The sequence below is a fragment of the Miniopterus natalensis genome, chromosome 2 (genome assembly GCF_054644295.1).
Source record: "Miniopterus natalensis isolate mMinNat1 chromosome 2, mMinNat1.hap1, whole genome shotgun sequence".
Classification (NCBI taxonomy): Eukaryota; Metazoa; Chordata; class Mammalia; order Chiroptera; family Miniopteridae; genus Miniopterus; species Miniopterus natalensis.
In genome coordinates, this window is record NC_142082.1 from 123670631 (window position 1) to 123683023 (window position 12393).

At 38.4% G+C, this 12393-nt stretch overlaps 1 protein-coding gene across 1 annotated transcript; it reads left to right on the forward strand.

The window, feature by feature from the left end:
- The first annotated feature begins 742 nt into the window (after nucleotides 1-742).
- KRR1 (KRR1 small subunit processome component) lies at nucleotides 743-12391 on the forward strand. The gene is made up of 7 exons (XM_087814531.1): nucleotides 743-837; nucleotides 3738-3867; nucleotides 5692-5826; nucleotides 8344-8444; nucleotides 8679-8849; nucleotides 10799-10875; nucleotides 11725-12391. Exons 1-3 carry the CDS (start codon nucleotides 753-755, stop codon nucleotides 5714-5716), a joined length of 240 nt encoding a protein of 79 aa, XP_087670657.1. The 5' UTR covers nucleotides 743-752; the 3' UTR covers nucleotides 5717-5826; nucleotides 8344-8444; nucleotides 8679-8849; nucleotides 10799-10875; nucleotides 11725-12391.
- Nucleotides 12392-12393: the final 2 nt, after the last annotated feature.

The window sequence follows — 12393 nt, forward strand, 5'->3', positions numbered from 1 at the left end:
CACATCTTGAAGTCAGCCATATGCAGTGCTGGGGTAGCCTGGAGTTAGTCATTTTGGGGAATCTTAGGCTAGGTGAAATTCTTCAGAAGTGCTGCTTAATTACTGTCCCGCTGACTTAGAGAAATACCAAGACCCTAGAAAATTACCATTAAAAACAAGGACTTTGAAAACTCACCTTCAAAAATTAAAAAAAAATGCTCAGTCTCATTTTGTTTTAACTTTAGTTTTCTCACTTCATAACTTTGGTTTTAAGGATTAGATGTAATGCACATAAAGTACCTTGCACAAAGTAATGGTAACTATTACTGCCACTTCTTGCCATTGAGAACCATGTATTCTCATATTAGCACCTCCTCCCAACGCCCAACACATCTTTGACTCTCATATAAATATTTACTGAATGAGTGACACTCCCGATGCTCCATGCGGCCAAATCCTAGAGTGGGTCGTCGGGCATTAGACTCTGAGGCCAGAGGAAAATGAGTCAAAACCCGTCTCCAACTTGCTCACAATGCTGGACTACAATTCCCAGCGTGCAGTCAAACTCCACGGTTGCAGTGCATCCTGGGGAAAAGCCTCTGGCTCCCCATTGGCCACGTAAGAGAAGCGCTGTAGTTTTGACAAATCCGCGGGTTCTGGCGTAGGCACGCTCGGAGACGGCGCAGGGGTCCCCGTCAAAGTTACGCGGAACTCGAGTACCGGGACTCTAGCCGGAAAAATTTAAGAGCCGTCCACTTCCGGACACAAGGAAGATGGCGCCCTCCAAACAGAACGGGCCAGCCACGGCGGCTGGGAAAAGTGCATTTCGTCACCAGAAGCCGAAGCTCGAAAATCGAGGTAATGAGAACCGAAGCCTGGGTTTGGATGTTGACTTGCGATGGCTTCCTTCGCTTGCTGAGAACGTGTAACGCCGCCTAGAGTCTGTTCTCTAAAGTTGAGTGCCTGTCATAGCGGTTTTTAGGGTTGCCGGCCGGGCCTGCGGATACGGTGTCGGTCGCGTGTTTCTAACCAATCGCTTTTGCTAAAGGCCCCGGGCTAGGTGGAGGTGTTGCGGGATTCGTCTCCGGTAGAATGACGAGGATTACGGGGCTTTGGAGGGCGGGCCTTAGGCCGGCGGCGGTGGCTGGAAGCCTTTGGCCAGAGGAAGGGTGTCCGGGAGCGGGAGGCGGCGGTGTGTGTGAGCACAGGCTGCGGAGGGGGGAGGCCGACGGTGGTGAGGGGAGGCGCGAGGGCCGCTCTGAACGCCAGCTCGTCGGTTCGTGAAGAACTTCTGGAAGCTATGTAATTATTTCCGTTAGACTGCTAAAACATGAGACAGCAACGGCTCCTTCTCTTCAGACTGTCCTGCTTTTACGGTACTGTCTCGTTTGCTTTTGTTCTGGTTTTATCCGTTTTCTTCAGTGTGAGTGACAGGAGAGACTAGAGAAATAGCCCAGGGCCTCGGCAGCCTTTATTGGAAGTGTTACCCACCTTGAACGCTCATTCTAAAGGCACTAGAAAGTTATTAAAGGTGTTTTGGTTTTGTTGTTAATTACGAACGCACACAGCGGGGTGCAGTATATGTAGGTACAGCTTAAATAATAAAACCAACACGCGGGAAAGGCGCGCTCAGACCCCAAAGGCCCCCGACAAGCACCTCTCAACATCATATTCTTCTTTCTGAGACATGAAGTAACTGTCCTAAAACATGTCGATCATTCTGTTCTTTTTCTTCATAATCTATCTATGCACAAAGCAGTTTAATTTGCCTGTTTTCGAATTTTATGTGAATGAGAGAGGACTGTAGGCGTGGTTCTGTGCCTTCTTAGACTTAACTTTGTTTTTCTTACTTAATCAGGGCAACACTTGAAGCTGTAGTTTACTATTTTCACTGCTATATGGTGTTCACTTGTATTACATGCTGATTTATATTTCCATTCTAACATTGGTGAACATTCGCATTGTTTCCATTGTTTGCTATTATAAACAATGCTGCTATTAACATCTTTGTACATAACTGTTGGTTTATGTGGCCAAGAGTTTCTCTAGGTTATGTACTTGACGTGTAGGGTATGTGCGGGTGGTGCTAATTCTTTTCCAAAGGGTTTGTGCCAGTTTATACTCCCATTAGCAGGGGATAAGAGTTCTCATTGCTCTACATCCACAGTAACACTTGATATTATCTGAATTTCTGTCACTTTGATAAGTATGAAATGGTATCTAGTTAGGGCCTTAATTTGAACTTTTTTGTATTACTAATGAGGTTGCACAATTTTCACATGTGTTGGGGGCTATTTGTACTTCTTCTGTTGTGAAACTCCTATATATTTTTTGCCAGTTTTTTAATGCATAGCCATTGAAATGTTTAAATTGGGTAAGGACTTGGTCAGATGTGCATTTTAAGTAATGACAGTTGTAGATTTTGAGGGCTTTTTTTTAGGGTATTGAGAAGTGAATGATATATGAAGACTAGCTAATTCTCTGTGATTTGAACCAGAAATAGCAAAGTGAATGTCAGTATAAGAAACGGAAAGCAGGTTTACCTGACTGGGGTGGGTAACATGGACTATGAAGACCAACTTCTCAAACTTGAGTGTGCATAAGAATCTCCTGAGGAGATTGTTAAAACAGAGATTCTTGCCGTAGCCAGGTAGGTTCAGTGGTTCGAGTGTTCGCCTGTGGACTAAAGGGTTCCGGCCGAGGGCACGTGCCTCGGTTGCAGGCTTGATCCACCACTTGTGCTGGGTCTGGGTGAGTATGGGAGGCAACCAAATGATGTGTTTCTCTCACACTGATGTTTCTCTTTCCCTCTCCCCCTTCCACTCTCACTAAAAAACGATGGAAAAAGTGTCTTCAGGTGAGGATTAAAAAAACAAAAAACCCAGAGATTCTTAGGCCTCATTCCAGAGATCCAGATTCAGTAGGTCTGGGGTGAAGGCCAAGAATTGCATTTCTAACACACTTGCAGTGTATGCTCATGCTGCAGACCTATGGATCATACCTTTGAGTGATACTGACTAAAGATACAGCTATTGGATTTAAGAGGTACCTAATATCCAGGAACAGGAGTTTTAATAAATGATGTGGGAGATAATTTACAGCCGTTCAGAGACACTTTGTTTCAGTGAAAGACCTTTATGTCCCCTTAGGCAAGTCACAAATCTTTTTGGACTGAATGTCTTTTATAAAATGGGAAAAATAAAACTGGTTCTTCCTACCTCTCATAGTTGTCATGATGGATATACAGACATAAGGCACATGAAAACTTTTTGGAAAACGTAAGACCCTATACCAGTGATTATTAACTGAAGGTGTACACCAGAGTATCAGCTTTTAAAAGTTTTATGCACATGCACATACACACAAATATAGTACATGCATATATACATGCACATTCTCAGGCTTCGCTTCAGTAAAATTTGAAAGATTACTTATACAGTATTTAAAATAGTCTTGTAAACAAAATGGTATTTGAATCTTTAATTCAACACTGTGTAGTCCAGTGGAAGTTACTTATTACCCACTATCTGTCAGGCATATGCTAATTAGTGTGGATCCAAGGAGGGCCCCTGCCCTTTTTGTTTTATGAGAGACAGAAACGTACAAATAATTTTAATACAGTGTGTTGATAATGATAGAGGCCTGTTCTTTGTTGAATAATCTAAAAAGCTCAGAAAGAGGAAATACAAGGAGAACATTAGAAGCTTGTCAATGTCCAAAAGTAGGTTAAAATCTGATGTATAATTTTTTTCCTGTAGATGAAGCAGAACCCTTCACTGTTCCTGATGGTTGGAAGGAACAAGCTTTTTCCAAAGAGGACAATCGCAGAAGACTCTTCGAGGAGAGCAGTTTTGCAACTGTGTTCCCGAAATACAGAGGTTGGCAAAAGTAGGTTTATAGTAGATCATATGAAAAAAGACATGCAAGTTATGATTATTACAATAGCTTTATTAACTCAAGAATGTCACGATGCAACTGTAAACTACCTTGTATAGAGAGGCTTCCTTGAGTGCTGGCTGTTGGTACAGAAAGCCTTGAGTGACCATGTATGCATATTTTATGTATTTCTTTGAGGTTTTGCTCCTGCTCATACCTTCACTTTTTTTTTGTTATTTTTGTTGTTGTTGTTAACCCTCACCGGAGGATATTTTTTTTGCATTGCTTTTCAGAGAGAATAGAAAGAAGGGAGGGAGGGGGAGAGAGACAGAGGAGAGAGAGTAAAAAAACATCGACGTGAGAGAGACACATCAATTGGTTGCCTCCCATGTGCACCTGGACTAGGGCTGGGGATCAAGCGTGCAACCCAAGTACACGCCCTTGACCGGGAATCAAACCCTCCACCCTTTGATGTGTGGGCTGATGCTCCAACTGCTGAGCCACACTGGCCAGGGCATACCTTCACTTTTAAGTGTGTGTATCCTGGTGGCTTTTTTTTAAGGTGCCAGTATAATTGGTTAATTTGTTTCTTTTGGCATTTTCAACAGCCTAGATAAGCTTTATTCTTGTAATCCATTTGTTTTTAATTTTGCGAGTAGTAGAGTACTTTGAAAAATTCACATGCCTTTAAAATTGTAGGGGTTTCATAGACTGTCTGAAACTCATCTGTGAACTGCGAGTTTCAGAATGCCTGCTCTGTGCTATGATGGTTGCCGTGTACCTGTATAGTTTGAGTCAAGGCATGTTCCTGTCTAATTGCTTAATTTTCATTTTAAATGAAAGGTGTGGATGTGCCAACTTCCCTGCTTGATGCTACTGTCATGCCCCTAGAGGGTGTATTTGTTTTTGTTTTCAAACTGTGTTGAAATCCATTAGTGGATCCAGAAATCAATTTTGTGAATATAACGAGTCTTTAAAAAATGAATGTATCACATGTGGTAAGGATCATTTTATGAAGCTTTTGGTTCATTTATATGTGTATATATGTATATGTGTACTAGGTTGTGACATAAAATTTCTCAAGCTGAGGGACTGTTCTGGAGTCTTTTGTGCCCATTGGGTATGAGGATGGCTCGGCAGACTGCAAGCAGTGTTTTACAGCTGTCTACATCTAGGACTCTCTCTCACCCATAAACTCATAGAGACCCAGCCTAATGTTGAATAGTTCATCACTCATTATATTGAAATATTCTTCAGAATATGCTCACATATCAAAAAATAGGATTTTTATTTGCTTTGTTGAAATGTGGTTCTTTCTACTGAAAGTTGATGCGTAATTTTCCAATTACTGCTTCTTTCCGAACTTATGGTAATTTGTTTTTACTTTGTTTATATTTAGCTAATACAAGCCAGCTTGAAGAAAGTTGGAAAGAGAAGTCCATTCTTACCCTAAGGAGCAGATAGTGGAGTAGAGTCAGGTCCAGGATAGGGAAGCTATATAGCTTTGCATTTTTACCTTAGGTGTTAAGTATAGCCTGATTTGGATTGATACATATTTTTAAACTAGAGATTATCTTTATTCCAGCAACTACAAAGTTTTCGAAAGCCAAGTAAATATAATGGTTTCAATTGCCCAACTTTCTGTATTCTTTGAAGTATGAAAGTAACCAAGCATTTTTCATATTAACTATCTAGCTTCTTCGTGGAGGGAGTTGATAGAATTTTAGAGAGAAATTAATTCACAGTAATTAATAGTTAGATTAGGATAGGTTTTATAAGTATCTAAAATTGAATTAATTTTTGGACAGCTGCTTGTTTGCTCTTTCCTTTCTGTAGCACGTTAATACAGCCCTGCACCTGATCGAGAACAGCATAACTATTTGTACAACAAAGAAGACTTTTGATTCCTATATCATCATTAGGACCAGAGACCTAATAAAACTGTTAGCAAGGAGTGTTTCATTCAAACAGGTAAATTTACAATTACAGAGATTTTGCTTTATTTGTGCCATTAGAGATAACATACAGCACTGCATCCATCCATCCCTACCTCCCCTCCTCCCTGCCTCTCTGCATAGAGTTTTCATTATTCTGCTTAGATATCAGTGTGGGATTTGAAAAGAAATGTATTTGTAAAGAATATTGGTGGAATATTTATTTTTCCAAAAGGCAGTACGAATTCTTCAGGATGATGTTGCATGCAACATCATAAAAATAGATTCTTTAGTAAGAAGTAATGAAAGATTTGTAAAAAGAAGACTGCGGCTTATTGGTCCCAAAGGATCTACATTGAAATTACTTTTTATCTGTAGAAAACTTGAGGATCTTCTCTGTCATTAGTTTTTCATTGTATTTCAACTGAATTTCAACTTACTGTTCTTTTGATATAGGCATTGGAACTCTTAACAAACTTATATTAAGGTTCAGGGAAACATGGTATCAGCTACTGTATCTTTTAGTGGCTTGAAAGAGGTGAGAACTACTTACTATCTTTAGTTAATTTTCAGCAGAGAATAAATTAAACAATTTAGCCATAATGTTTTATGATTATTATATTTTTTTAGAATGTGCTTTGTTTGATTTCCCATTAGTAAATACTTTGTACTTCATGGAATTTGATGGAGTCATCACTCCTGGACCCTAACATGTTATGGCCAAGCTTTTAATAATTATAGACACCCATTTCTCAATGAAAAGGTCTGCATACCATCACTACATCACTCCTTCCACTACAAATGTTAAAAGGGTATTTAAGCTCTTAGTCTCTAGCACATATGAGAAACATGATGTAGTTACATGTGCTCAAACATTAGGGAACTGAACAGATGTTATTTGCAGGAACCAGATATAGACAGTAGAGGTCAAACTCTGAAAACTTTTTCTTTAAGAAACATTTTCTTTTGTTTGAATTTATTATAATGTTTATTTAATGTTTTCATGAACATATTTTTTAATTTGTTATGAGGACGTCTGTCGACAAGATACTGTCTCAATTAACTCCCTTGAATGCTGTTGTCTGGATGTGGCTGGGAGGTCCTGCTTCTTCCTTTCCAGAGCCTTTAGTAGAGCTCTGTTGAACTTCATTCTTGTAAATGATCTGCTCTTTTCTAGTGGGGCAATAATACCTTAAATGCATTGAATTTAAATGCATTGAATTAAATGCATTGAATTTATAGTTCTAGAAAGTCTAAATATATTATTCAGCTCTTAAAACAGACCCTTGAGGTATTTTCGTTTCTGCAGTACAAATAAGAAAGCTGGAACAGGAAAATTAAGTGGCTTTCCGATATAAAGTAGCAGTCCTATTATTTGAGCCCACATTTTCTGACTCTGACTCCAGCTCTCTTCTCCCAAAATGCAGTTCCAGAGTGTTACACTAGTTCCATGTGTCACATTTTAGCCTTACAATTGAGTAACATCATTGTATCCAGGGTTGACTCTTATGGAAGATCTAGCAGCCACTAAGAGCAGTCAAAAGAACTGTTTATTCAATTAGGCAGCCTTTGCCTGGTTTGTAGGATATTTTGCAATACAGTAATCCCTTTCTGCCTTCTACCTGGTTCATTAAAATCTTTGTAAGTGACTAATTCACTTTTCTTTGCAAATTTCAGGTTCCAAAAGTAGTCCTAGATACAATGAAGAATATTCACCCAATTTATAATGTTAAAGTGAGTGTCAATTATATATTGCTATAACAGTGGTTGTCAGACTTCTTATAGCTACAGAAACCTTTCTTGAAATTAAATTTTTTATGAAAGTCTAATAGACCAACCAGATAAAGCAGAGCTGTTTGGTGTAAATTAGAGGTAGAGTTCAGTCCACTCAACTCTACCCAGTCCTGTAGTTTCTTCCTTGGAAGCTTAGGTCTACTGAAGAGCCCACTATTGACAGGGACACTGGTAATGTATTAAATAGTTCTAATACAAAGAAAAGCTTCACAGGATTTGTTGTAGATGGTATCAATCCTGTTTTAGATTGTGAGCCCATGTACTATATTTAAAGATGTGATTTTTCAGAATTCTGCCTTTTTCTATTAAATAAAGCCTGGAATATTTCAGATTGCATTATAACCTTTTTTTAAAATTTAACACTCAAATTGTTTAGTTTACCCAAAATAGCTCTGCTTTATCTGTTTTGTATATTAGCCTTTTGAGAGAGATCTGTTACATCCTTGTGTACACAAAGTTCATGACTGTTCTTGGAAGTGTAACCATGGTATAATGAGCTGTTTTATGATGGGTATTTGTTTAACAGTCCACTTAAATTTAATGAAGTAAAGTTTAAACATCTGTGTTAGATTGGGGTAGGAGAACAATTTTGAGTTACATTGGGACATTAAAGATAAAGAAAGAGTCGTGCACCTGATGCCTGATTTGCATCTTCATGTTCCAGTGTCTGTAAAATTCAGATGGAGTGGAGGAAATGTGAGAATATTTGTTTTGTCTGATCATGAGAAAGTTTGCTTTTTTTCCCCCTCTGATATTTCAGGTGCTACTGAAAGCTTCCCGCTTGCAGGGAATATTATTAAGAACTCTCCCTGCTTTTAAGTTGAATTTGAAGGATTTATGAAGTAATGGTTAAAAAGCTGAGTGAGTCTCATTTTCATCTCTATTTTAATAATTATAAATTAATCTAAGTTTCTAATGGTTTTCTGATGCTTGGTTAAAAATCGAAGTTACATATTCTTGTCTTTAATGAATTGCTTTACTCCTACTGAAGAGACTAAGAGCTATTTATAAGAATAATATTTATGTCTTAGTTGGACAAATATATGACTTTTGAAATTAACATTTTTACATCATTTGTATATTGCATGACTAAAGACCTTAATGATTAAATGAGAGTTGGCAAAAGATTCTGAATTAAGATCACAAAATTGGGGAAGATTTTTGTCATAGTTCAAGCACAAAAATCTGAACAAATGCAAGGAACCAAAGAAAAAAACTGTCAAGAAAGAGTATACGTCATTCCCACCACCACAGCCAGAAAGTCAGGTCAGTATTAAATGTTGAGTTTCATTACTTGAGGGGGAAACTGTTATAATCAATTTTGTCTAAAACTTTATTGAGGGTATTTTAAGTGGAATTGCTGTGTGTGTGTGTAGCGATATAAGAAACTGAAGGTAACTGTAAATAAGCTTATTTTGAGCAAAGTGCATGGGGGTGGGAGGACTTCACACTGTGGGTGTAAATTATGTTAAGGTGGTTGGTGTCGCTTATATTCCTGCAGCCACTGTAAATGTTCCATGGATAAAAATTCAATGATTTAGCTCAAAATGCTCTCTACTTTGCTTTAGCATCGTTCCTATGACCATGAGCTACATGACTGCTCCACTTTTGAAATCTTAAATTCTAAAACCTATCCTTTTTCTAAGTTACGAATGCCTCTCATTTCGTCAACTGTTTTCTGGTTTCATTTCCTTTCCAAAATGTCCTTTTCCATCTTGCCCATCATTTTCTTTCATGCTCCCTTTTCCTTCCATCACACCTGCCCAGCAAAACTCTTAAACTTGGATTAGTCCTAAAACTTGACTTTTTTGCTATAATGTGGCTACCACACATAGGTAGAGAAGGTCATGCCTTTGGATTATATTTATGATCAATTTATGTTACCAATCTCAGATAGGTCCTCAGTATTGTCTGGCAGTTCTTAATTTTCCAGGCACCCTCCCACCCTTAGCAGATGACACTGAACTTTATTTTACTGAAATATTTGAGACCATCAGGCAAAAACTCTTTCAACTTCCTCCTCTTACCTAAATTTTCCCATCTGTGTCACTCCTTCCTTTACCTGCTCCTTTAGTTCCGTCTTCACCTATCTCCTGCGGGTTCTGGCTCATTATTCCCTCTCTTGGAGACTCTTCCCTTCCTGCTCGTTCTTTGTGCTCAGCATGTAACCCCTCCCTTTAGGGATGCTGTCTGTCTTCACCAGCCCTGTGTATGACGATTTGGGGGGGAAGGTTTGATGAAAGGTCAAAGGGAAAAAGAAATGGTGGCCATCGTGGTGGAAAAAACAGGGGAAGAGTTGGGTCATGAGGTTTCCTCTGGAAAGGGGAGAAGGTGAAGCCAGAAAGAAACTGGTAGTTGGGGGAAGTGATGGATCCAGGGACTGATGCGTGTTCCGTGCACCTGCTGTACCTCTCGTGGCCTGTCCTATCGTTAGCAGTCGTCTCATCTTTTTCCCCTAAACTGTAAGCTTCTTGAAACAGTGATTCTCAGTTGATTTATTCTGCCACCTGTTTGCTAATCACTTATTAAACCATGCATGCCTCAGTTTCCCCATATATAAAATGGGGATAGTGACACCATTCTCAAGGAATTGTTAACAAGGATTAAATGAATTAGTAATTGTAAGGAACTTACAGCTGTGAAGAGTTTAGAACAAGAACATTGCCTTAGATATAATGCTGTGTACGTACAAGATAGTCAGTTACCAATGTCGACTGTATAGTGAGTGAATGAGCTGGAGCTTTCTCTAGTGTTTCATTAGTCACCAAATCCTGACAATTCTTGGTTTTCATGTTGCATGCCACTGCCTTAGTTCCAGGCTTTTATCTCTTCTCCGTTCCTCTTACCTTTGCTGCTTTGTTCTCTTCACTCTTCTCAGAAACTTCAGTCATTTCTAAATCATGTCCCACATTCTTCTTCTGACATTCAAGCTTCCTCAAAACTATCTTTCCAGTTTCCTCTCCTACTGTATTTCTGAATTGCTGGCCTTCCCCCCTACTTAAAGCAGTCTGTTGTGACACATCACCTCCTGTCCTACCTCCATGCTTTTGTGCTTGTATCCCCTTCAGCTTAGAGCTCCTTCTGTTTTTCCTCACTCCTTTTATGAACGAATAGATTTTTGACACCACTGTCTTTACCTCATGGACATTCCTTTCTTAGAAAATGACTCTTATCTACATTATTTCTGATGTAATTGTAAATACTGATTTCAACAGATTGATTAATAGCTGGCTCGTGGTGAATACTTTCTGAAGGAAAGTCAAAAAAGCGACAGAAAATGGAAGCAATAAAGGTAAGACTATGTCTAGGTCACAACATTAATAGCAGAATTCATAGAAACTTGATTTCAGAGAGAGGAAGGGAGAGGGAGAAAGAGATAGAAACATTAATGATGAGAGTCATTGATCAGCTGCCTCCTGCACACCCCCTACTGGGGACCGAGCCTGAATCCTGGGCATGTGCCCTGACCTGGGAATCTAAGTGTGACTTCCTGGCTCATAGGTCAATGCTCAACCACTGAGCCACACTGCTGGGCTACATGTAATACTCTTCTTGAAATGTAATTTTGCCCTGGCCGAGTAGATCAGTTGGTTAGACCGCTGTCCTAATAGGCCAAGGTCCTGGGTTCGATCCCCAGTCAGGGCACATAGATGAATCAACCAGTGAATGCATAAATAAGTGGAACAACAAATATAGATTTTTTTTTCTCTCTATCTCTCAAATCAATAAATAAAAACTTTAAAAATGTAATTTCAAATTATTTTAATGTGCAAGATGGAAAATTGGCATATTAATGAGTAGCCTAAAGTCCCAAAATATGGGGAAAAAACTGTAAGTAAAAATAATCTAATTTCAATTAGGATTTAAGGGGGAGAAATGTAGTTCAATCTAGTAATTGGTTCAGATAGCTAAAGTATAGTGCCATTTTTATGTATACTTTTACTAATGTATTTTTAAAGTATTTTTTTTCTCCTAAAGAAATTTCTGACTTTCCTTTAGGCTAATAGCAGGGGTTTTATATTTTATAACATGGCCTTCCAATTATAACAGTGTTCTGAAATTATTGTTCTAAACATATATTCTTTATGTTTATTTGGTAAAATCTAAACAATTGCACATACTGTGTTTTTTATTTGTCTAGTTTTTACTGAAATGAAAATTGATGTGGCTGCCATCAAGGAAAAGGTTAAGAAAGCAAAGAACAAGAAACTGGGAGCTCTTACAGCTGAAGAAGTTAAGCTTAAAATGGAAGCAGATGAAAAGAAAAAAGGAGAAAAAAAAGTAATACATACAAAAAAGGCCTGAACTAGAACTTACTAAGCTATCTCCTTTTGTAAAGGACTTTGAGATACTAGGACATTAGTTGCCTTATGTGGAAGAAGTAATACTTTCTCTCCCTTCCACTCTGAAAAGCAATGGAAAAAAGTCCTCCAGTGAGGATGAAAAAAGAAAAAGATAATACTCTGGTTTCGTTTTGTTCTTTATAAGAGTGTTTATTTTATACGGCTGTTCTTTATAAATATAAATTATATTCTCCATGTGTTTTTTGAAAAATTTTGTACTAGAAGTGGTATATATGTCTTCGTACACATTTCACCTAATCTGTTCCAGGCAGACTTGGTCTAGCATGATACTAGAAATAATTCTTTAGGTTGATGTAAAGATTTTTGAAATGTGGCTGTTGTAATTAGCCAACAAATCAAATGTCTGATGCCATTGGTTCGTCTTTAAGTACAACTATGTCCTAGCATTTGGTTTTGAGAAAATAAATGCAGGTTTTTCAGTGCTCTGTCTACTGATAACAAATACT